The sequence below is a fragment of the Adiantum capillus-veneris genome, chromosome 18 (assembly GCF_014529385.1).
Source record: "Adiantum capillus-veneris isolate H3 chromosome 18, ASM1452938v2, whole genome shotgun sequence".
Taxonomy (NCBI): Eukaryota; Viridiplantae; Streptophyta; class Polypodiopsida; order Polypodiales; family Pteridaceae; genus Adiantum; species Adiantum capillus-veneris.
The window spans coordinates 88,015,029-88,041,630 of NC_140948.1; the positions used below are offsets into that span (position 1 = coordinate 88,015,029).

The 26,602-nt window shown below is 45.0% G+C and overlaps 1 protein-coding gene across 5 annotated transcripts in view; it reads right to left on the reverse strand.

The window, feature by feature from the left end:
• Positions 1-26,602, reverse strand: part of LOC147435992 (SET domain-containing protein) — a 131,116-nt gene that overhangs the window by 26,961 nt on the left and 77,553 nt on the right. For all 5 annotated transcript variants that reach the window (XM_086488897.1, XM_086488898.1, XM_086488899.1 and 2 more), the window contains 5 exons: positions 17,198-17,308; positions 16,653-16,725; positions 15,657-15,703; positions 15,489-15,569; positions 14,829-14,864 (listed from right to left, as the gene is read on the reverse strand). In XM_086488897.1, coding sequence (XP_086345023.1) covers positions 14,829-14,864; positions 15,489-15,569; positions 15,657-15,703; positions 16,653-16,725; positions 17,198-17,308 — 348 coding nt within the window. The remainder of the gene's footprint in view (positions 1-14,828; positions 14,865-15,488; positions 15,570-15,656; positions 15,704-16,652; positions 16,726-17,197; positions 17,309-26,602) is intronic.

The window sequence follows — 26,602 nt, forward strand, 5'->3', positions numbered from 1 at the left end:
TCTCTAAGCGTCTCAGCTCTCAGTCTCACCCACATGTATCTCGCCTATTCATCTCTCCGGACTATCTGTAATAGCGGCTGCAACTCTTCCTTGAATAAGACTGCTACCCCTCCTGAACCTCGACTTCCATGCTGGGATCTAGCGTCTGGCCGACAAGCTGTCTCCCATAAATAGCCAGTCACACTTGGCATCAACTGTCCAGATTTTTGATGTGTCTCCGAGTAAAAGACAATGTCTCTATCTCTGAAGCTATCTTCAAAGGCACCCACATCCAGCCTATATGATACATTACAATTCCATGCCGCCATCCGGAGTGTGGTCCGGAGTGAGGAGCTGATTTGACTTCGTTAAGAGAATACTATGTGTGTGACTAGTTGGTGCAGGTGATCACAGCCTTAATGGAAAGCTTGCCTTCTCCTTTGTCTTATGTAGCACAATCATTCCACTCTGGTGCGGCTATCTGCCCTTTTGAATACAGAATCGTGATGCCTGGCTTAGGGGCTATTCATTTGTATGTATAGTTCTCGCGCTACAGTGTCACTGTCACGGGACAAACAGTTAGTCACAGTTGGCTCGGGTTTCACACTAAACGGACTCTCTTGCCGGGTCGGTGACACGTGGCAGGGATACAGGTGGTGGTCCAGTCGACACTGTGGCCAGCGCACCACCTCCACAGTTCAAACATAGGCTTAGCTGGAGTGGATATTTTGCGGCCGTTGGTGGCTCTTCATGTTTGTATATATCCGTAGCTGTTTGGGGTTTTGTGAAGGAGTACGAGCGGAAGTGCGACGCGAGAGAGAGTGCGAGAAGAAGAGCACGACGATATGGTGAACTCGCTCTACTGTAATGTGTAGAGCATAGTGAGTTCTTATTAGGTTTTTACAAAAGAATATGTGTACATACCTGGCGGCCCGCCCACTTACCTGGGCGACCACATTGGGCTTTATACCCCAACAACCTCCCACTTAAAGTCCAATGTGGTACTTTAAGTGTGAGAGAAGCTACTATACAAGCTAATATACAAGAGATGTAGAGAAGTGATGTACTACCCTAAACCTAACTGCTTGCGAAAATGTGCAAAGCTATATGAGGGAAGTCCTTTTGTAAGTAGATCAGCAGGATTTTCTGTGGTGTGAACTTTGACAAGCTGAAGTTGCTTATCCTCGAGCATTTCCCTGATGAAATGATACTTCACATCCACATGCTTTGTCTTTGAGTGATAAACTGGATTGCGAGCCAATTGTATAGCACTTTGACTATCACAATATAACACAAGCATCTCTTTTTTGATTCCCAAATCTGTTACTAGTCGATTAATCCAAATTGATTCTTTGCATGCCTCTGATGCTGCAACATATTCAGCCTCTGTAGTAGACTGAGTAACACAATCTTGCAATCTAGAACGCCATGATACTGCTCCACCAGCCAATGTAAAGACATACCCTGACGTAGACCTTCGGTTGTCTAAGTCACCTGCATAATCTGAGTTTGTAAAACCCTTTACACTTAGCTCCTGACTCCCATAGCATATACGCATACTCTTTGTAGCTTTCAGGTATCTCAATATTCCTTTCACTGCCTCCCAATGTTTCTTGCCTGGGTTTGACATGTATCGACTTACTACTCCCACTGCAAATGCAATGTCTGGGCGAGTAGCAATCATTGCATACATTAAACTACCCACTGCAGACGCATATGGAATCTTATCCATTTCAGCCTGTTCTTCCTCAGACACAGGACAATCCTGTTTGCTAAGTTTCACATATGGTGGCAATGGAACACTCAGAGCCTTTCCCTTCTCCATATTGAAACGTTGCAAAACCTTGTCAATATACTCTGTTTGAGATAACCAAATCAACTTCTTTGATCTCTCTCTCTCAATGCGCATACCAAGTATATGACTTGCCTCACCCATGTCTTTCATGTCAAACGATTTTGCCATCTTTGACTTCAAAGCTGAAATTTCTTCCAAGTGCTTGCCAGCAATCAACATGTCATCCACATACAAAATAAGGATCAGCCAACTGCCATCCTTAGCCTTCTTTGTATATAGACAGTGATCGAACTCACTACGTTTGTAGCCTTGAGAAAGCATAAACTTATGGCATTTATGGTACCATGCCCTCAGTGATTGTTTTAAGCCATAAAGACTCTTTAAGAACTGGCATACCCAATCTTCCTTGCCTTTCTCAACAAACCCTTCTGGCTGCTGCATGTAAATTTCCACATCTAAATCACCATGCAAGAACGCTGTCTTGACATCCATTTGGTGCAACACCAAATCTAATATGGCAACCAATGCAAGAAAGCATCTCAATGTAGTCATCTTGACCACCGGAGAGAAGACTTCATCAAAGTCAATGCCTTGTTCTTGCTTAAAGCCCTTGGCAACAAGCCTTGCTTTGTACTTTGGCTGACTATCAAGAGCGGTGATCTTATACCTGTAAACCCATTTACAAGGTAGAGCCTTTTTGCCCTGTGGTAATTTAACTAGCTTCCATGTCTGTTTTTATGCAGAGCTGTCATCTCTGACTGCATGGCCAATTGCCAATTCCCAGAGTCCTTCATTTGCACTGCTTCCTTGTAACATGAAGGCTCATTGCAATCATTCAACATGACATAGTTCATAGATGGAACAAACCTATCAGGAGGTCGCGTGATACGTCCAGATCTATGCACAATAGGTGGCTCAGGCTCAGCCACAACCTGTGGTTCCAATCTATCATGTCCTTGCTCCTCTTGAGCCCTGACATTTTGTCTTGCACGTGCAGGTCCATCTTCTTGGAAGACAACTCTTCTCATCTCCTCAACCCTCTCTGGTTTAGAATGATATTTGGATTCATTAAAGTGAACATCATTGTTGCGGATAACCTTTCTGGATTCGGGATTCCAAAGTTTGTACCCCATCTCACCAAAATTACCATAGCCTAGAAAGATGCACTTTCTACTCTTTGGCTCAAGTTTGTTCCTAAATTCCTTTGGAACGTGAGTATATGCCTCACAGCCAAAGACTCTGAGATGCTTGTATGAGGGCATTTTGCCTGACCATACCATCTCTGGCACTGAATCCTTCTGCAAAACCTTGCTAGGAGATCTATTTACAAGATGAACAGCTGTTGATATAGCTTCAGTCCAAAACCCATTTGGCAGCTATGCATTAGACAACATACTTCTGACATTCTCTTGTATGGTCCTATTCATCCTCTCAGCAACACCATTTTGAGGAGGATTGTAAGGAGCAGTAAGTTCACGTTTTATACCTTTTGACTCACAAAAGTCCTGAAAGGCCTTTGAAACATACTCTCCACCATTGTCAGTGCGTAAGCATTTAAGCTTCTTGCCACTCTGATTCTCCACAAGTGTCACAAACGTTTTGAAAACACTAAACGCTTCATCCTTGTGCTTGAGAAAGTAAACCCATACTTTCCTCGAGTAATCATCTATAAATGTCATAAAGTAAGAAGTCCCCCTAGAGATAGGTTAGGCATAGGTCCACACAAATCACTATGAAAAAGTGCCAACTGTGTATCTCTTCTACTGCTTCTATGCTTATGTGGCTGCTGTGTTTGCTTACCATACAGACAATGTTCTTAGAATTCAAAATCATTAAATGAAAAGCCAGGCAAATAACCAGAACGAGACAAGATTTCCATTCTCTTCTTGGACATATGTCCTAACCGGCTATGCCACAAAGAAACATTCGGCTGCTCGGTTACATTGATTACATTTTTAGAGACATTTGATACATAAATCATGTAAAGTCCTCCAGACTTTACTCCATGTGCTACTGTCATAGAACCCTTGGATATCTTCCACATGTTCTGTCCAAAAGTGGTGACGTAGCCAGCATCATCAAGTAAACCTGTGCTGATCAAGCTCTTTGTAATTGCGGGAACATGTCTCACATTCTTCAGCGTGAAAGAAGAGCCATTCTGAAACTTCAATTGAACATCTCCAACACCCAAGATCTCACATGTCTGCCCATTGCCTAGCCGAACATGATCTTTAGTGGTCACATAAGAGGTAAACCACTCCTTGTTTGGAGACACATGAAGTGATGCCCCTGAGTCTATAATCCAGTCACTCAGTGCATTTCCATCAGATGCTGTAAGAAGAGCTGAGTCCATTGTATTCTTCAAGAAGTAGATGTCTCCTGACACTAGACTGTCATCCTCTGCAACAGTGTTTGTCACATTTATTTTTTGAATCTTCACTGAGGACTTGTTCTTCTCACCATGGTCTTCAGCTTTCTCTTTGCCTTTTTCTGCTTTCCATTCTCTGCAGTCTCTTTTCATGTGACCCTTCTTGCCACAATGGTAGCATTCTATGTCACTCTTGCCTTTAGCACTGCGGGACTTGCTACGAGACTGATTCCTCTTTCCACCTTTGTACTTTTCTTTGGTCCTTCCCCTGACAACTAAGGCTGTTCCTTTGCCTTTGTCCATTGTCTTTCTATTGGTTTCTTCAGTAAGCAGACTTCCTTCTACACCTGCTATGTTCAAACCATCTGGAGGTGCAGAATTACTCAAAGCTGTGCGAAAAGTGTCCCAACTTTCCGGCAATGTGATCAACAGGAACATAGCTCTAACAGGTTCATCAAACTTGACACCTTGAGCTGACAACTGACTATAGATTGTGTTGAATTCATTTAAATGATTGGACATAGGTGTCCCTTCTTTCATCTTCAAGTCAACAAGCTTCTTAAGCCAGTATACCTGTGAAGCTGCACTCTGCTTCTCATAAAGATCACTCAGCTTTAACCATGCTTGATAAGCCGACATCTCGTCTGCTACATTGAAGTAAACGCTTTCTGCCAAAGTCAGCATAATGGTAGAAAGTGCCAATTCACCCATTTCGCTCCATTCATCTTCGTCCATATCTTCTGGTTTTATCCCCTTGAGCTTTATAGGTTTTATCTGTTTCTTTTGTACCAACACGTGCCAAATCTGCTTCTTCCACAATGGGAAATTGGTTCCATCCAGCTTCTTGATATTATAAAGAGCAGTGTCCTGTGATCCAGCCATAGCTACGCTTCACAGTAGTTTACTTTCTTGGGAAAAATTCGGCAGAGTTTTCCCTGTAAACTGACCTCTGAACCAATATCAACCTGTCAAATGAACCAAGAAAGCTTCAGATTCTGCTAAAATTTTGGCAAAGTCTCCTTTGTAAAATGGCTCTGGTGTACTAAAAACAGACCAAAAAACAGCTCAAAAAACCACTGTCTCTCTGACACTGTAAGCTGTGGGTAAACCTGCCCTGCACATATACTGTCTCTGACTGTCCTGTCACTGTCCTGTAAGCATAGACTGCGACAATGCCTCAATGGCAGTAAAGCAAAGATGCAATCCCAACTGTCTAACTCACAGTCAATACATCCTAGCTGCCTATCTAAGGGTGCTCGAGGGATCGCTCCAAGACCTGTATCACCGAAAGGATCTCAACATTCGAGAATCCCCCAACTCAATAAAACCTCACTCGACCCTCAACAAAGGCTGCAGTAAATCTGACAGTACATAGACTTCCCACAAAGTCATACATCCACAAATTTCCCACTGTATGCTGTAACCGCTGCGGCGGTTGTTTGTTGCGTGACTCACAGCCAGCAAACCCTCAACAGACATACATCATCTCTGACAATACATCCCATGTGGAAGTACCTGCAATGTCAGAATGAAATCTGGAATATCAAGCAGCAAACACAAGCTACCTGATGAACTAGTGGATGTCGCCTATAGTCTATGTGTAGATGCGCCCGTGTCGTATGTGACACGCCTCCAAGAACTGTGATCCGTCCTTCGATGTGTAGACAGCCACAAATCAACACTCTGGGAGTGTCGATATCCTCAGCACCTGCAGTCGTAGGCCGAAAACCCCAAATTTGCAGAGTCGGATCTGCACCCGCCGAGACCACGTAGTCGAAAATGGCCTACGCAGACCTTTGTCGAAGCCGAACGGTGGCCGAGATGACCTCAGAATGAAATTCTGAGAACACCAAGCCCTTCGAGCTTTCCCACAGGATTTGGGGCCGTGTCTTCGCCTGTCGAATTTCACTCCAATCTGAGCTGGTGACTCTAGCCTCCTGCAGTGCTGCCCCGAGCCTCGATCTGAGCTCTGATACCAGTTGAAGGAGTACGAGCGGAAGTGCGACACGAGAGAGAGTGCGAGAAGAAGAGCACGACGATATGGTGAACTCGCTCTACTGTAATGTGTAGAGCATAGTGAGTTCTTATTAGGTTTTTACAAAAGAATATGTGTACATACCTGGCGGCCCGCCCACTTACCTGGGTGACCACATTGGGCTTTATACCCCAACATTTTGATGATCCACTTTGTATGGTCTAGGATTAGTCTCGAGTCCTGAGTCTAGAGTTCTGCACGCCACTAGCACTCTCCCTACACATTGGAGGCTCGACACCCCCATTGTACCTTGAGTCCTGAGCTTGGAGCTGTGTGTGCTGCCAGCCAGAGTTGTATGGTTCTTTGAGCTTGTCGAGTTCCATTGAGTTGAGTCTGCAGTTGTGTTTTGAGTCGTTTTGTGTCTCGAGTCATATTTCAATTTTGTGTTTTGAGTCATGCTCCTGTGTGATGCTTCTTCTGTCGAAGTGAGGTTTCATGCATACTGCACTGAGGAACACCCACTCTAGAGAGCACGACACCTTTTCCTCGCTACATGTGCTCTCATTTTTTGGCACGCCCCGTGGGACCTCAACTAAAGTCTCACTCCGTTGCGCCTTCAGGTGGAGGAGCTAGCTGATTAAGATTAAGCTCTCGTCTGTGTTTGTCCGAGATTTCTGATCTAGTTTGGTCTCGTCCAGCTTCCCTCTACCAGCTTGGTCTAGTCTCTCGTCCAGGTCTAGCCTAGTCTCGTCCAAGTCTAGCCAGGGGTCTAGTCACTCGTCCTTGTCTAGCTGTCTCTCGTCCAAGTCTAGGCAAGTCTCGTCCAGGTCTAGCCAGAGGTTCTAGTCACTCGTCCTGGTCTAGGGGAGCCTAGTCCAGTGTTCAGTCAGTTCATGCCCAGAAGAGTGGACTCTTGGTTACTGTATGACACATACAAGGCAATCAAAAGAGCAACAAAGTCCACTACTAAGTCCTCTGAAGTACTACCACAGAAAGCGTCAACCATTTGTGCCAAGTAGAAGTCCACCAGCCCCATTACCCCTACCCTCTTCTCACACGACTGCCTCCATTCCCTCAACCAGTTCTACACCTCCCCGCTCACCTTCTCCAGAAAAGTGCTCGACCAGTGTGTTACAGCAAGTCCTTCAGTACCACTAGGCTCCTGAGCAGACGACCATGGAGGAGCTCACAAGTGTCCTGGCTAAGGTAAATAAGTTTCCAACTTTCAGAGGACTCTCCACACAGGATGCAAATGACCATGCCAAGAGATTTGTCTCCTCTACAGGGGTAGTGGGCTCAACAGATGAGACGTTTATCTAGTGCTCTTCCCATCAACATTGGATGGCTTAGCCGATAAATGGTATAGTCAGTTTGTTGAGAATCATTTTGCGACTTGGGCTACATTAAGACGGGAGTTCTGTGAAGCCTTCATACCAGGGGACTTCCAAGAAAAAGTTATGGATGAGCTGGCCAACCTAATGCTCCAGCCCAATGAGACTTTTGCAAAACTCATGACCAGAACAAGGTCTCTGGTCGCTGAGCTTCCCCAGCAACCAGGCGAATTTATGGTGAAGAAATGGGTAGAGAAGGCTCTTCCTAAGTCTTCTCAACAAAAACTCAGAGAAAGTCTCCAACCTGAAGCCACTTTCGAGTTTGTTGTTGCTGCTACTAGGATAGAGGGGGCAAGAAGGCTGTTCAGCGACTCTCCTCAGGTAGAGTCTGCCTCTGTACTCTTGGAAAGTCCATCTGACCCCTTAACTTCCTTACGCAGGGAACTAGAAGCCCTAAAACTACAACCGGCTCTTCAAGAAGAGACGTCCTTCTCGCTTAGACAAGAGAAGCCTCCACATCACGAGGCATTGGAACAAATCAAGCGCGAGTTAGACGAGCTCAGGTCTCAACAGGAGACTAAAACTCTCGTCTGGTGTAGCTCATGCCGCTCTATAGGGCACCCTGCACCTAAATGTCCCCTTCGAGCTTATTGCCATTTCTGTGAAAAGGCGAGACATGAGGATAAGGATTGCTACTACCTCAAAGGATTGCGACAAATACAACAAATTCTTGGTCCTACTCTTCAACAAGGGCTAGCACCTGCATCCAACATGCTCTCTTCCTATGGTCATCCAAACCACATGCCGCCATTGTTAAATACCCCTCCTATGCAAGGTATGACAAGCCTTTCTTGGCCTCACACTTTTTATCATGCCAATGCTCCCTCAGCTCCTCAAAGCTTCTACACCTCAGCCTCCATATCTCTGCAACAGGAGTAGAGGCCACCTCGTCCCCCATTTCGTCCATCAAATCGGCCCATTTTATGCTACAGATGCGGAGAATATGAGCATTATCAAAGTAAGTGCCCTTTACCTGAAGGGTCCCCTCATTGTCATATTGAGGTTGCCTCCTCCCATCAATCCTAAAGGTGTTCAAAGCTTTGTAGGCCATACAGGGTATCATCGCCGATTCATTAGGATGTATGTCGATGTTGCTCAACCCTTGACCCGCCTGACCAGTGCTGTTGTACCGTTTCAGTGGTCCACAGCTGAAGCTCAAGCCTTTGCTTACCTGAAAAAGCGCCTGATTGAAGCTCCAATTTTGTTAGCCCTTGATTGGTCTCTAACTTTCCATGTACATACTGATGCTAGTCAGACAGTTGTGGGAGTTGTCCTCACTCAGTCTAGCAAGGAATTTAATCTCGGTCGTCTCATTCATTATGCAAGCAGGTTGCTCATGAAAGCTGAGCGGAATTACAACACTATCAAGAGGGAAGGTTTGGCCATTGTTTATGCTCTTCAAAAATTTCGTACTATTTATTAGGGGTTCACTTCGCAGTTATTACTAATCATCATGTTCTTCGTTACCTACTCAATAAGCCACAAGTTGCAGGTCTGGTCTTGCAAAGGCTCCTTCTGTTCCAAGAGTTCGATTTCAAAGTGGTACTTTGTCCTGGAAAACGCCATGTCATGGCCGACCATCTCTCTCACATCCACTCAGGTGAGGAAGCTATAGGTATTGAGGATGACTTTCCAGATAATCTATTTCAGATCGATACAACTTCAGAGTGGTACGGCAATGTTCTATACTTGTTATCCACTAGCATGTTCCCAAAGAATGCTCTCCATTGCAGATACGCAGGTTATTGTTCAAATCTCGACCATTCACCTTGATTGGCGGTCAGCTCTACAAGGTTGGACCTAATGGTGTTCTGAGTAGGTGTGTCTCTCCCCATGAAGTGGAGTCTATTTTAAAGGATGCCCACAGCAGTCCCAATGGTGGCCATTAACTCGGTCACATTACAGCTCAGAAAATTCTACAGAGTTGCTTATGGTGGCCCTCTGTGTTTCGGGATGCCATTGCTCATGTGAAGGTCTCTGATATATGTCAGCGTTGTGCACCTAAACCTAGCAAGCAATCAAACCGTCCCTTACAGGTATCCATGGCATGGTTGCCATTTGAAAGATGGGGTTTGGACTTTGTGGGTCCAACTTCTCCGCCGGCCCAACCAAGTAATCAGAAGTATTTGCTTGTGGCTACAGATTATCCCACTAAATAGGCAGAGATTCTAGCTACGACTGATTGCACTAGCTCTACAGTAGCGAAGTTCTTGTATGAGAATATATTTTGCAAGTTTGGGTGTCCCTTAGAGATTACTAGTGACAGGGGCATCCATTTTGTCAATGATTTGATCACCACACTTCTAAACAACTACAAAATCTTCCATCGCAAGTGGTGCTCTTACTATTCCAGAGAAAATGGGCAGGCAAAGAGCATCAACAAAGTTCTCATTGCTCTACTTCGCAAGGCTTGTCATCTGCATCCAGCTTCTTGGGCTCAAGCAATCCTCGGCACTATTTGGGCATATCGCACTTCCTACAAAGCGACCACGAACTACACTCCTTTTCAACTAGCTTTTGGATTAGAAGCAATCGCCCCTTTTGAATTCTACTTCGGCTCCACTAGGGTGGACAGTCTCCATGTCACAGCAGATATTGCCTCTGCCATTCTGTCTCGTCTCTCCATGCTGGATGAAAGCCACAGGTTAGCTTCGTCCGCGCTGCAAGCAGAGCAGCTTCGTCGCAAAGCATGGAATGATCGCCATCTTCGTAAGCCAAAAATAATGACAGGATCACTAGTGCTACAATATCAAGCTAGATATAAAAAAAAAGCAAAGACGTTGGTCCCAGCTTGTCAAGGACCATTCATGGTACAAGAGATTTTTCCACAAGAAGCAGTCCAGTTAGTGACTTTGGAAGGTGTCGCCTTGCCGCTGGTAAATGGCTCCCGAATCAAATGCTATTATCCTTCTTAGTAAGCCATCTGTAGCTGTTTAGCCATTTGTAGATGTGTCTGCCTCTAGTATAAGTTTCAGCATCTCCTTTCTCTCTTCTTTCACTTATCCTCTCACCATAGTATGTGTTATGATAAGGTCCTTGCAAATTCTCAGTCTCTGCCGTGCCTATCGGTGTCCCCACATTTCCTCCTTCGTATACTTTCTCTACCACTATAACTAGGGTGCTTGTTTTGTCCTAAACTTCTCATAATCGGCTCATTCTTTCCATGCGATTGGACTACTTTGTTTTATTGCCTTGTATTGTCCCGTCTTCTCACTTTTGGTGTTCAAAATGGGTTCTCTCTAATCAAACCTTCTCATCAAACTGGGCTCTAAGTGTAAAACACTATGGGTCAGTAGGAGGCTTTTTCCAGGAGTCCTTCGTCTTCTTCTTCCCATTGTTTTCTGCGTGTGATATTGGGTCACTCTATAACCCTTTTCTTTGATAAAATTCATACCTACTCTCTCTATGTAGTTCTTCAGATTCTCAAGAATTAGTTGTGTTTCTCTCTCTTGAGTCACCCCTTAAACTACGAGTCCCTCTCAACCCCTTGCCCCTACCCACTACGCATCGCCCCTCTCTACCTTCACTCGCCCCTATCCTCTAGCCCTCGCCCCTCTCTATCCCCTTGCCCCTTCCCCTCCCTAGATTCGCCCCCTTCCCAGATTCGCCCCTAACTAAAAGCATCTCGCCCCTACTCTACCCAAGTCGCCCCGACCCTCCCCAACTCGCCCTGCCCTTCACAATTCGCCTCCCCTCTCAAACTCGCCCCACCCTCCTATATTCGCCCCTACCCTAAATAACTCGCCCCACCCTCCTGTATTCGCCCCTACCCTAAATAATTCGCCTCCCTTCCCAAACTCGCCCCTACCCAATCCCCCTCGCCCCTCCCCTCCCCTCCCCAATTTGCCCTACCCAATCCGTACTCCATCATCTACAGTTTGCACCTCACGCCTCACCCCTACCACCTCTTCTGGCATACAATTTCCTTCCGATAGCGTGGCTACGGAGACAACCTCGAGTCATCTTTGTTATCTAGTCTTCGGCTTCTTCCGCTTCGCAGAAACACACAATTATCTGCGTACAGAGAGGAAGTGCCGATTTGCCAATGCGTATGCAATTATGGATTTGTAATTTAGACATGTATGCAATTGAGGAACTACCTTCTTCTCATCAATTTTGAGTGTCTTGAAAGTTTCCCTGTTCATTGAATTGGGGAACAACCTCAGTGTGTGGCTTCATAGAGCATCAGTATCACGTGGCAGAAGTTTTACATTTCCCATGGTGGGTAGCAGCAAACATTCCAGAAAGGCAGGGTTAATAAGAAATCCATCGCAGCCACTGAGTTCTGTTTAGGAGGATGACTCAGAAAGTAGTTGCCATGATCTGGATGACATAACTTCCACTGACCCTAGTGACGAAAGTTACAAAGCCTCGCCCGCAAACTCAGAGTCGGATTCTGAAGCTACCTCTGAATTGGACGCTTCCAGAGGGACAAATATGAAAGCACGTAAATAGAAGAGCAATCATCAAGTCATCACTCATGCAATCAGTAGGCCAGCAACATCTAAAAATCGCACGCAATTCTCTTTGGCTTTTTATCTACAGCCGCCTCGACCATCTTTGAGCAAAATCCTCTCCAGTGCCCAGCTATAGGCTTTGGGTCTCACAGTACTGGCTGATGGCGATCTATCAACTATTGTTCCTGTTGAGATGATACATGACCTTTTAAACCAAGGTAAGGGGCCACAAACTCACTGCTACACGGCTAGGCCATGCTATGGGTATGACCAACTTTCCATCTGCGAAGCCTGCTACACACACCTTCTCTCAGCTTTCCAAGGATGCAACAATTCAAGCATGTCAGAAGATTCTCAGTACGGATCATCCAAATTACGAACGCAACAAACAGCTCCTGGCAATCTTTAGGTACTACTTTTTGGCCAGACATGCCAAAGAAGATAAGGAAAAATGTAAACTGCCCACTACATTTCAACCGTGGGACGGCCTTTACTGTTTGATCCACACCTGTGGATTCCACCAGATTCTTTTAACATCATTACACTCTAGGGCCAAAAGGTTTCAGGCCCAGGTGCAGTTTGTGCAGTTCAGCTTCAAATGTTTCACAGCACCTCTCTTGGCGTGGGTCATAAATATACATGTTACTCCTGACGAAATGGATGAGGATACACAAAGAGTGCAAGGGAAAAGGAAATCTCTAAGCATTAAGGTTGATCCTAAAATCACTAAGAAAAAGAAGATCAAAGCAAAGGTGGCGAAAGACACAACAGAGTCTCTACTCTCCTTGCCAATGTCTGAGAGCCAACAGACTAAGGTGACACATCTTCCGCGACGCTCTCTGTCTGCTTCCACCCCTCGCTCTACTGGACCGGTGTCTACTTCCACCCTTTATGACAAGTCGGCGGCTTCTCCCTCGGAGATTTCTGTCCCTTCTTTTCCCATATTCACCCATACTGATGCCAATATATCACTGACTCCACCCGCAACAACCATCTCAGCCCACACTCCACCTGTTGTACCTACTCCTAGCTCCCCAATTGTGCCACTTGAGCCTCCTCCAGTATCATCTTCAGAGGTAGCTGACTCTACTTCTCTATTTCACCTTTTTGACAAAATATTACAAGACTCCAGGAATGCTATCGCCACCATAGAGCTAGGAGCGGAACATTTAGTTTCCACGCACCAACGCCACATACCTAGCTATGGAGGGATCTCTGAAAGTCGCCAAGAGTGCCATCGCAGATCGGGATGCTACGATTTTCGCATTGCAACAAGCTTTGAAGATAACGTCAGAAATCATTGAAGACCTTAAAGCGCAAATACAAGGATTTCGAGAAATGCTTCTACAGGTCTACCCAAGCTCCGGTGGGCATGGGGTATGGATGGACGGGATCAGGGACACCAATGCAAACTACAGCAACAGGTCCTTCTCAGCAATTTACGGGACTCTACACATAGCCTCCAGTTCAGTACTACAATCAATAGTCTCCTAAGGGGTTTCAGTCGCCATTGCCCCACATGCAGAGCGTTCCTTGCTGCGACGGTGTTGCTGGTGCGCACCACCATGGTTGTGTTACTCGACGTTCTCAGTACACTACCAAACAGGTGCTACCCTCTGCCCTGCAACAGGTGGCTGCTCCTTTCACACACGGCCAGGTTATGGACAGCAGAGCCCAGCAACCTCTAGTCCAACAGCGAGGTCCCACCATTGATTTGATGGCTCCACCTCCAAAGACTGATACTTCGGGTGCGGTTGTGGCGACTACTCTTTCTCTTGGGTGATTGCATGACAGACTTTTCACCATGGCAGTACAGTAGTGGTTTATTTTTGTAGTCTTATGGTCTTTTAGCAGTTTCAGTTGTTTCTCTCACCGAGACGGTGAGTGGTCTTGTGGCGGGCAACCTGTAGCAGGGCTACAATGTCACTCGCACGAGACAGGCCCGGGTTTCACACTGGACAGACTCTCTTGCCCGTGGCAGGGATACGGGTGGTGGTCTAGTCGACACTGTGGCCAGCACACCACCTCCACAATTCATAGATAGGCTTAGCTGGAGTGGATATTTTGCAGCCGTTAGTGGCTCTTCCTGTTTGTATATATCCGTAGCTGTTTGGGGTTTTGATGATCCACTTTGTATGGTCTAGGATTAGTCTCGAGTCCTGAGTCTAGAGTTCTGCACGCCACTGGCACTCTCCCTGCACATCGGAGCCTCGACACCCCCATTGTATCTTGAGTCCTGAGCTTGGAGTTGTGTGTGCTGCCAGCCAAAGTTGTATGGTTCTTTGAGCTTGTCGAGTTCCATTGAGTTGAGTCTGCAGTTGTGTTTTGAGGTGCAGTGAGAGAGAGGAGTGTTGGGAGCTCATCAGCGGCCTAGCTCTCTGGTTCATCTGGCGGGCCCGCTGTTTCCGCATCTTTGAGGCTCGTCCTGTGCCACCAGCAGAGACTGTTCGTGACTTTTGGCTAGAGCTGATCCATACTCTCAGAGGACAGCTTGAGGGACTACAGGGCAGCTCCGACCGCATGCGGGAGCGCCGCGAGGCTTTTCTTCGACTCTGGCGCCCTGGGCCTTTCTAAACCATAGTCCAGGGGGTGCTCAGATGGCACTACTGTCCACCTGTGTGGCTCTTCCCTCCTCCCATCTCTTGATTTAGCCTCATTGTATATATGCTGTTTTTTCATTGGGAGAGTCTCCCCATCATGCTTGTTGTAGCCCTCTCTCGCAGAGGTGGATGTATCCCTATGGGCAGTTTTCATTAACTAATAGAAGGATCTTTTTCTCGGAAAAAAAAAATATATTTCAAGTAACATTAACAATACATTGTCTGAAGAGAACAAAAACAATCACAAGGGTCAGAATAGTTACTTGTGCGCCACAATTATACCCTCTGTCTGCTAGAACCTGCACCAATCAACAAAGCTGTTTATTTTTCAGCTTTGAAAGGTACCAATACATGTAATCTATGAGTTATTTGCTTCGCTGTACACAAATGCAACCTCTATTTAGAGTTGATATAACTTTATTTGTACAAAGAGGGTGTAATCAGCTAAAGTGCTCTACGGTCTTCTACACTTTCATATCCATGTATGGTGGACTAGTGGTGGGGCCTAGTTGCTTGTGTGGTTCATTAAGAGTGAGACTTCGTGCACATTGCACTGAGAGGTACCCACACACACACAGCAGCACGACACCTTGTTGCCTCTACAGAGGGACAATGAAGGTTGTCCAAATGAAGCCTTTTGAGGTGCAATGCATCCATCCCAATCACAACCAGGAAAAGAAAAAAGATAACCCCCATTTTGCAAAAGGAATGCAAGGCTGCTTAATTTATCCTCTTGAAGACCTGTGTACTAAAGCATATGTGAAAGTCAACTTGAAAGCTCTGTAGTCATTGCTAGAAAATAGAATTGAATATGATAATTTCAGGCATTGCCCAAATGTTCCCTCTCATTGCCCACCAAAGCTTTAAGTCAGATCATCCAAATTTCTATGTCAAAATCCTGAAAAGATCGAATCAAGGCTTACCTCAGCATACTTGTACTCTTTATCAAAAGAGAGAAATGACTGGCAACTTGTACTGTGATTGAAAAAATCAACAAAAGGCACCTAAATTCATTGAATCAAATCAATCTCTCTTTGCATAACATGTTAAATCTACTCAAAAGATTAGCGAAAGTGATAAGACGTGTTTACCAAACCAACTGTGTTTCCTTCATCAATCCCCCATGCTCGTGAATTCACTGTCAACAGTCAGAAAAAAAGCCAACCTTTTCATTTACATAGAAGTGTTTCTCATTCATCAGTTATCTTGAACAACCATGAATACGATATCCACAAATGCAACCATGTACCAGTTGATGAAGCTTGAAATTATGATATGTGAATAGAGGTTATGACTGAGTACATACTAGATAATTTAAGACTCTGTTTGGCAAGAATGATAGCTGCAACTACATACAGTTTGGCTAATTAAGTATTATTGGCCATAATGACAAATTTCTGATAATACAGAACTTTTACATTTACTAAACAAATGCGGATCAGGCCAAACTGCTAGACTTTCAGCTAAAGAGCGTCACCACTTGTATTTGCAGTTTAATGCAAGAAATTGATCAGCAAAAGTCTGCATAACTAAGATAGCACCCATACATTCCAGGTTTTGGCATGTACATTTTAGTGCGGCAGAGGTGCACTAATATTGATACCGAAGTCCATGGCATTCTGGCTGCTATGTGCTGTAAGACCATTGACACTTTGGTTGCTTAGCGATGCTATCAAATCACACTCTCTTCCAGAGCACGAAAGCTTAAAAAGAGCACTTAACAACAGCTTATTTTACATGTCCTATCTTTAGTGTGATTAGAAATGACAGCATGCATAAGAGTATGGACCTTCATGGTGGTCCTATCAATCATTCCTACTTTAAGGAAATATGAAAAGAATTGAAAATACACAGGACCAAGAAAATAAACAGTTAAAATAAGCCCCAAAATAATGTTATATGATAGTGCTACATTCACATGAAGAAGAATGGAACCAAAAAAAGAACAAGAATCCCTGCTATCAAGCAATTGGCACAACGTTCATTATTCAACGGTAAGAGAAAATAAAGAAACAGCTCCAAAAAAAATTGGTAAATAGTCCTCCTTGACACTTGTCTAGCATGTTTAGATGGAAAAAGAATCATACCCACAGCATATGCATGTACGAAATGTGTACGAGTGACACCTTGACCAAACAGGTGTGGACATTGTTGAATAACCTAGAGCAAATGTCAAAAGATAACATGATAAGAGTCACTACTAAATCCGATACTAAGAGCTAGTGTTTTTTTATGGGGGACGGGGTTATGGTGTTGTGAAAGGTAGACAGGATAGGCAGCTCCAGGCAGCAATCAGGAGAGAGCAGTCAGCATGCACAGGTGCAGTGAGTTGAGGGCAGTTGCAAACAGCATGGGAAAGGCTGGGGAATTCATTGTCAGGGCAGCGAAGCGCTAAGAAAGGCTGGCTGGACAGCCTGAATGGCAGCGGAGGGGTGAGGGCAGCACTTGAGCCATGGGAAGCGCCTTAGCTACTCAACCGCTCATTCTGACTATATCTAACAGATCACACAGAGATCTCAACACAAAGATCCAAAACTTGACATAATAAGGATCACCCTGCCTTGTGTGTGGCATAATTTACTCTGAGAAGCTAGCTAGTGACGGTATGGTTTGCATGATGAAATGGCCTCACATGTTGTACAGCAGCAAACTCTTCATAGATAGCTGTCCTGAACTGCATGCTTCGGCGATAAGCACTTGAACTTTGACGAAGGAGCTCTAGCTCATAATCATTCCACAAAACCTGGCACAAACAAGAGGTCGAAACTCATCAAGAATTGACATCTTTGAGAACTTTTTATCTTTCAAGCAAATTCATACAAGCGATGATCTTTGAACAACTGCACACAATCTACCTAATAGCGCCTCAAACCATCAACCTTCTAGATGTGAAAGGAATTTTTCAAAAACCTTTTTGGTCTAAAAAGAGACAATAGATTACCAGAATGCTTTGACTATACCTCCTGTTCTGTTCGAATGAGCTCACAGGCTCGCAACACAAGCAATAGCTACTACTAATTTCCAAAATTTAATGGTTCAAAGAATCCCCTTTGGCAAACGACACGCCCTTTTTTGTTTGAATATCTCACAGACTCAACACAAGAGAAAGCTATTGCTAGAAATACTAGTAAACAGGTCACACTATGTATTGATTTCATGCTAGAATGCCAAATAGCAAAATAGTTCACGCAATTAAAATCAAAGACAAAGAGATAAAAAGTACAAGAATCCTCAAAGAAAGGGGCAAAAAGAAATACTTTACAATCGGTGCACTACTACGTGCTTATTGTAGCAAGAAAAGTGTGTCGTGCTCTCTATTGTGGGTCCTCCTCACTGCAATAAGCATGAACCCTCACTCCAATAGAATGAAAACACTAGAGCAATGGAACAAAGCAAACTCAAAAGACCACTAGACCACCACACGTGTGTGCCATGTGTCACTGCCCGTGTCACCAGGGGGTGTATTTTTCCTGTTGGCTTCTCTAAATATGTATTACATATTTTTATTTTTTTTATTTTTGCTTGATTTCCCCAAAACCCTTGAAAAGGTGCAAGTGGACATTGCATGACCAGTGTGAAACGGTGGCAGCCCAACAGGTTTCTCACATTGAGAATCTAGGTTAGTGGATCGGTGGTCGGGCCAATTAGCACTGAATTCTGATGAATATGGAAGCATGTGTGTGCCAGGTATTCCATTGGTTTATCTGGAACAGTAAAATCCTCCTGAAGGGATGTCGTAGACTGACACAGAGTAGTATTTGGAGGTACATCCATCTGTAACGGTTTATCTGTGGAACAAATTGTGTCCAAAGATTCAATTGCAGCGACTGAAGTCATGCTGCAAGAGTTTGCATCTGTTTTATCCTTTGTACCACTGAAGGTAAGGACTGGAATCTTCAAGTTTGAAGAATTATCATTCACCATAGCATCTGGTATCTGTTTAGAGACAAAGACTGTATTCTCCAAGGACGGAGACAAGGCAAATTTTACTGCCTGGATCACGGCCAAAGAAGGGGTTATGTGCTTGTTGGTTGTCACATAAGAACAAGAATCTTCTAAATCTTCAGCTTTCTCAGCGGGTATTAAGGCTTCCAATTGACAAGGGGGAGGTTGAGGAAGTTGTTGCCTCTTAGACCTTTGAAGGATCCTCTTGCACAAGGAAAGGATCAATAAATCTTCAACTTTACCACCATCAAATGTAGGGCATGGCTGGGGAACTTGTCCAGCGTCGCGGCATTCACAACCGAGTACTCGACTAGGGTCGGATATATGTGACACTAAGTAAGCCCATCTTGATATTGTTGATGATCCTTTGGAAGCTTCATATTGCTGCTTCTCTTGCTGATGATTCCGATAAGAAGTTGGTTGCTTAGTACTCTATCATTTCCAAGAATATTCATGCTGAGACTTTTTCTTCTCGCACGGAGGTACTTTGTGTCTAGTTGTCTCTGAGAAACCATGCTTTGGGTGAGAAAATTTGAGTTTCGAAGCCTTTGATTTGAGCCGTTCTTCCTGGTCAACCACTGAAGCTTCAAAAGAAGATGGCAGGATAGTAGCATGAATAGTCCGAGAAGTAGTAGTATGACTCCGTGAAGAGGTTTGCGTCCACATCTGCTCCAAGTGAGTGTGAAGTGATGCGAGGCTCGTGGAAAGTGCTGCCATCTACTCTTTAAGAACTGCTATCGGGTCCTTAGGTGGAATAGAGTTCTTGCCATCTTGTGATTCGGCCATGCCGATTACTTCGAAGGAATAATTGAAATGTGGCGTGACGATGTGTCACATACAACCTGTATTCCTACTATATGGGGTTGGCCGCTGGAGCGAGTAATGGGTGTTGTGGAACCAGTTCTGAAAGAGGGCTCTCTGCTGCAGGTGCCAATGCGGGAACAAGTGCGTGTACTTGTTCTGAGAGAGGTTCTTGTTCCGGGAGAGGCTCTAGGTCTGGTTCCGGAGTGGGTGTATGGGGAGTAATGGTAACTTCATATGTAGGAAGAGGATTTTCCGGCAACGTTTTCTCAAGTATCTCGTCTAGCTACGAGATGTAAAGTGAAGGCATGTTGAAAGCATTGCCTGCCATGAGAAGGGTGAGAACTGCGACCCAGAGCCAGCATGCGTGGAGGAGAACGCTTGCACATATGTAGATGGGCTGCCATTTCGTTGGTGATCTTTGGTTTTCTTTAATTTCAATGCCACGTCATCGGGAGGGTGTCCGCCCAATGAGTTATCTGGTGGCCGTTTAATAAATTATGGCCAGTTAATGAAGTCCAGCGTAACAAAATTTCAGTAGCGTAACTTTCAGCCAGCGTTAAGTGAAACAACAGCCCAGCACAAATTCAGCCCAGCGTTTCAAAAATTTCAGCAGCCAGCACTGGGAAGAGCGGTGACCCCTGGTGAAGGGGTGCGGGCAAAGAGAAGGTGTGGTTGCCTGCAGGGTCAGTGCCTTTTCGCATGAAGAGGTGCAAAACTCTCGGAACTAAAGGGGCACTTCCGCTCGAACCTCCTCATGAAGGGTCATTATCACCGGTACGCCCGCGCGCACACATTTGTACTGCTGTCCGTTATGTATAAAATTGGAACTAAATAAATTTAAGTTACCTCATATTGTCGTATGTGTGTGTACCACCTATCTTCTGCTTCCATACAACTCCGGGAAGGGGGGACAGGGTAGCGACGAGGGTGAGAGGCTCACAACCTTCGGGTCCCGAGAAAAAAATTTGCTCTGGTACCATTGTAAGGATTCTAGGTACTAATGCTTAAATAAGTACTTAAACTCATGATTAAGACTTAAGACACTTGAACTGAACTCAATAGCAAGACTCAAAAGACTCTGTGTTGATTGATTGAATGACTGCTTGAAACTGAGTACAATAGGCTCCTTATATAGGAGACGAAGAGACACAAATGAAAAGACATGTCTCTTGGTGAAGAGACATGACTTTAGACATAAAGACACATCCTTTCGGCAAAGAGCTGCAACCATTGGACGAAGAGTCACATCCGTAGAGCGAAGGGGTGTGACCAGTCGTCGAAGGAGTGTGGCTTTTGACGAAGAGGTATGTCTCTAGAGCGAAGAGTCGTGACCATCAAGCGCACGGGTCCTCCTTGGCATGGCACTTAGCGTATCTGCAACTATGAGTAGATGTAATACTGCAACATAATCACAATCGTGACAGCAATAACTATGCTCTCATGCCTTACACAGATGGTAATGCTGTCACAAAGTGATGACGTGGCGGACAGCAAAAACCCTAATTTCTGCCAGAAACCCTAAAATTCCTGCAAACCCTAATTTTTGCCAAAAACCCTAAATTCCGGAAATCGCGGAGGCGGATTATTAAAAAAAGAAAAAAAAAATTTGGAAAATGATGAGCGACGCGAATTTTGCTTTTGCTTTTTTTTTTATTAAAAAAAAAGAGAAAAGACTCTCTAAGAGAGAGAGAGAACTGATGCTTTTGATTTTAAAAGCTTTTGGGGCTCTGCTTTTGGGCATCCCTTGTAACCTTTAAATTAGTGGTGAGGGCCTCACTTCTCAGAGCATCTGGACGCAGAGTCTGAGAGTGAAACCCTAACCGCTCTCTTGTACTTTGATGATTGATTAATACAAAAAGAAATACCGAAAGGGGCGCCAGTCTTTGGGGCCAATATCTCTAGGCACGGAACTCCGCCGGGCCAGTGCAAATCTATTGTGATCTGTGAATTGTTTTGAAGTGGTTATTTGGTGCTGTCGCGGTTGATTCTTGACTTGGAGTGTCCAAGTTTGTTACAGTGGTATCAGAGCACGGCCGATTTCTCTTCTACGGGAAATCCGATCCCCGAAATTTTTTTTTTTCCCGCGGCACCTATGGCTTCAGGCAATGATCAGTCGACTCCCTCTGCATCTGGAGATGCGGGCTGGGATCACAACGAAAATTCAGGCAGAGAGTATGGCCCGCCTCGGCCTACTCAGGCGGAGCAAAGAGAGATGGAGCGTCGTCAATTGATTGGTGATGCAACAAAGATGATGCTCAATTTTGCCAAGGACCCGAAGATGGCAAAATATATGAATCAGACCTCTTTGGAAGAGGTACAGACAGAGTGGCAGAGAACCACAACACCACTCCCGAAACCCGCTCTCAAGAAACCTTCTGCCTCCAAGAAATATACGGAGAAGGAACTGGAGAACGTGGTTGATGCACGGATTGCTCAGCTTTTTGACACGCAAAAGAAAGCCAAAAAGCACGGCAAAAAGCAGAAGAAAGGCACTGACTTCCCGAGATATTTGGATCGTCGGTCGACATTTGACAAGGCAAAGAAATTGAAGAAGCGCGTCAAGTTTGAAGACCTACCCAGTTCTTCTTCTTCTTCTTTTGACAGTTCTTCTAGCTCCTCGGATTCGAGCGAAGAAGACAGAAAAGGTAAAAAGCGAAGCAAGAAGCAACGCTTTGGAAAGGGCAAGAGAAAGGCAAAGAAGGCTAAATCTCGCCCAGAGACTGACAGTTCTACTGAGGACTCGTCTACAGACAGCTCAGATTCCGATGACGGAAAGTTTTATGCGAACAAGAAGAATTTTTACAAAGCCAACCAGTATGACTTTCTCGAAGATAAAAGCAAGAAAGTCCGAGAGTTTAAGGAAGGTGGCCACTCGATCAAGTTTGATACTTTTCAGGATACTCAGATGCTTCGAAGGCTTTGTCTTTTATACACCAGTTTGACATCGCTTTCGCGGGAGGACGCTATTCAGAGCACTCCAAGATTCGGAGAGCTGCCTCTTACTCTGAGGGGAATGCTCGTACTTGGTGGTCCACGCTTCTATTAAGCAAGACTGTGCCAGTTACATGGCTGAAATTCAAGAGGCTTTTTATTTCTTCTTGGTTGACTCAAGAGTTTGAGCGAGATATACGAGCTGCTTGGAACCATCTCCGGATGACCAAGAGCGATACAGTGAATTCTTATTGTGAAAGATTCTGGAGCTCTTCATTCAAGAAGATCTCGTTCAGAGAACAGATTGAGCGGTTTACCTTGGGTCTACCTACAGAGATCCGAGATCGCTGCTTGGAACAGAAGTCAGCTTCTATTCAGGAGTTGATGAGTCATGCGAAGCGGGGCTTGGCCATTCACTCTGGCAGTCTGACCTACCCCACAGATGAGGCCATGACACAACGAGCCGAACAGACTTCTGGGAATGAAAGTAGAATGAAAAAGAGCAATCCAGAGAAAAAAAAAAAGGATGCACGACCCAAGCTTACTCCTGAGGAGAGAGCTCGCTTCATCAGAGAGGGGAAGTGCTTTGGATGCGGGAAACATGGACATATTTCCGCAAAGTGCCCTGATAAGGCACAGAAAGAACAGAATGATAAAGACGACGACAGGTCTGAGAGTTCGAGAGCAGCTGAGGAATGTGGCAGAAAAGGCAGATAGAAAAGCAGAACTGGTACCACATGGCGTGGGACTTGCACCGAATCAAATGAATGAAAGTACAAACTTTGCCGTTTTTTTTTTTGGGGCAAAGTGAAGGATCAGGAAGCTCTTTTGAAGGAGCCAAGGCCAACTTTTCACTTGGAATTGGCGGCTCGATTTGGAACTGCGCCCGACAGACTGACGCCACTGGCGGAGGTAGTTCGACTGGCACCCGGATGGGATGTTGCCATTACACCGAGCATTGGCAAACTTCGTTTGCAATGACAGGGGTGTTCAGGGCACGTGAGTGACGTTCTACTCGGGATCCCTTGGTACCACAAGAACTACGCCGTGGTTGACTACCGGGCCGAGAAAGCGACTTTGATAAATGAAGGGCTTAGAGATTGTACTTGATGAACTTCAGTTTTCTTACTCATTCTTTTGGGAGAACTGAACGATAGATAAAAGTTGAATATGTTTTGACCTAAAGAAAAGAACGCCAAGATTTTTTTTTCTCCACGCTCATGCCGATTGCTTTTGAGAGGGCCTGAAGATCATACCATTGATCTGATATCTGGAAGCACGCCACCGAATCGGCCACCTTATTGTGTGAGCCGAGTACAGAATGAAAAGATTATGAACTCAGTGAAAGACCTCTTGGAAAAGGGTCTTGTCCAGCTTAGTACTTCACCGTATTGCTCTCCAGTGTTGTTGATTTTGAAGAAAGACAGATCTTGGAGAATGTGCATCGATTATAGCACTCTCAACGAAATCACCATCAAGAACAGATTTCCGATTCCTAGGATCGATGATATACTCGACAGGTTACAGGGATCCTCGTGCTTTAGCAGGATTGACTTGAAGAGTGGATATCATCAGATCAGGATAGCGCCAGGAGATGTCTACAAGACAGCTTTTCGGACGACTTTTGGGTTATTTGAGTTTTTGGTGATGCCTTTTGGCTTAACCAATGCTCCTGCGACATTTAACCGGATGATGGACAGGATTTTTCGAGAGTACAGGCTATTTGTTGGCACTTTCTTTGACGACATCATTGTTTTCTCGAAGAATGAGGCAGAACACAGAGATCATCTGCTTCAAGTCTTTTAGGCATTACGAGACCACACGCTAGTGATTAATGCAAAGAAAAGTGAATTTTTCCTACCAGAGATACACTTTTTGGGGCACATTGTGTCAGCAGCAGGAGTGCAAATGGATCCGGCCAAGATAGAGACTATCCGTGATTGGCCCGACTTGAAGAATGTCCATGAAGTTAGAAGCTTCTTGGGACTATGTTCGTACTACAGGCGGTTCATACGAAAGTTTGCAGAGGTTGCTTCCCCTTTGCATATCTTGACACAGAAAGGAGTACCTTTTTCGTGGGGACCCACAGAGAAGTCATTCGAAGTATATTGTGATGCTTGTGGTCGTAGTCTGGGTGCAGTCTTGATGCAAGAAGGCCATGTCATAGCTTACGAGAGCCGTTTGTTCTCTAGGCCGGAGATGACAGCACAGATTTATGAGAAAGAGCTTTTGGCGGTTATCCATGCTCTTACTCAGTGGCGGCATTACCTACTCGGAGCGGATTTTATTGTCTTTACAGACCATCAGAGTTTGCGCTACTTCTTGTCACAGAAGCAGCTTTCGGAAAAGCAGATGCGGTGGGCGAACATCTTGTCACAGTTTCACTTCCAGATTGTCCATGTGCAGGGACAGAAGAATGTGGTGGCAGATGCTTTGTCTCGGAAACCGTTGGTTCTGGCTATTTCCGCGATACATCATAGGAGCTTCGAGGATATGGTCGATCAGTGTGCCACAGATACAGATTTTGCAGATATTTTCACACGGATACGGGATGGGGAGACAGTAGCTGGATACTCCCTTCGGGAAGGCTACTTGATGAAAAAGACTATGTTGTGCGTTACACAGCCGTTGAGGGAAAAGGTTATGACTGATTGCCACTGTCCACCTTTTATGGGTCACCGCAGCATTGCTACCACCATGAAAGGGGTAGAGAGAGATTTCTTTTGGCGGAGACTGAAGAAGGATGTGGAAGAGTTTGTGCGCAGTTGCTTGGTATGCTAGAAGGTCACGTTTGACAGGCATAAGGCACAGGGATTGTTACAGCCTTTACCCATACCCACCCGCCCCTGGGAAAGTATAGCGATGGATTTCATTTTTGATCTCCCGAGAACACAGAGTGGTCACGATGGTATCTGGACTGTTATTGACAGATTTAGCAAACAGGCTCATTTCATTCCAGTGAAGAAAACAGTCAAGCCGGATCACTTAGCGAGACTGTTTGTGGCCCAGATTTTCAGATTACATGGCATGCCTGAGACAATTGTCTCCGACAGAGACCCCAGATTTACGAGTTTGTTTTGGAAGGCAATTTGGGAGAACATTGGCACGCGGTTACAGTTCTCGTCATCGTTCCACCCGCAGACTGATGGGCAATCCGAGATTGCCAATTCAGTGGTTCTAGATTTATTGAAGTCTTATATCTCAGATCAGAAGACTCAATGGGAAAGATATTTACCTCTGGTGGAATTTGCCTACAATAACACGATACACTCTTCGACGGGGAAGACGCCATGAGAGATTGTTGAAACTGCTGCGAAGGTTCCATCCTTCCTGAGCACGAAAGATTAGAAATTTGAAGCGGATGAATATTCGCGAGATTTGGATACGGCTTTTGCCAAGGTTCACGAGACTTTACAGAAGTCTCAAGAACGACAGAAAAAGGCAGCGGATCGCCATCGTCGCGACTGGAAACTGAAGGAGGATGATTGGGTGCTCTTACTTTTGAGAAGGCACGCCTAAGAAAAAAAAAAGGGAAAGGAGAGGCTTTTTCCAAAGCTTAGTATGTGATACTACGGACCTTTCCAGATTACTGACAAGATAAATGATGTCTCCTTCCGATTGGACCTGCCAGATACTTGGAGGATTCATAATGCATTGCATGTGAGTCTCTTGAACCCTGTTAAGGGTGATGTGCCTGATGATGGGGAGCCTGATGAGCAACCCGAAGTGGAAGAAAACGAGGAGATCCTTGTTCCTGAACAGATTTTGGCACATAATGATACGAAGAAAGGTAAAGTCCGAAGGCGGTTCTTGGTTAAGTTCAAGAACTTTCCTGCATTTGATGCGAAGTGGATGGAGGAGGAGGACCTAGCAGATACTCCTCGGATTGTGAAACTTTACCTCGATGTTTTGGTTTAGCATAGTCTACTCCAAACGGAACCCAGAAACTCAGCTTGGCCGAATATCTGGTGCAGTGGGATGCACAAGAGGGGAGTCGCTCCACTCCTTTGTCAACAGATGCCTCGATTTTGATACTAAAGTCACTGATGTCTCTTTGAGCTTCAGGGATACTGAGAGCTGACAGTATTCTGCTGGATGACTTTATGAAATGGAATTCCTGATTATGATACTGATTTGTTCTTGACTTCTTGTGAGTACAGGAACTAATAGACGAAATGACTGCAGCATTTTGGTCTGATTGATCTCGAATAGACATGGTTGCAATAGGGGTTAGTCAATCGGACATCGATGAGGTCCCGATTGGACCTAGATGTGATTGCTAGCTACATTGCCGATAAATCATGGTCTAAGATCCGAATGAATGTTGAATGTCATGTGATGTCCTGTGATGTCTGGT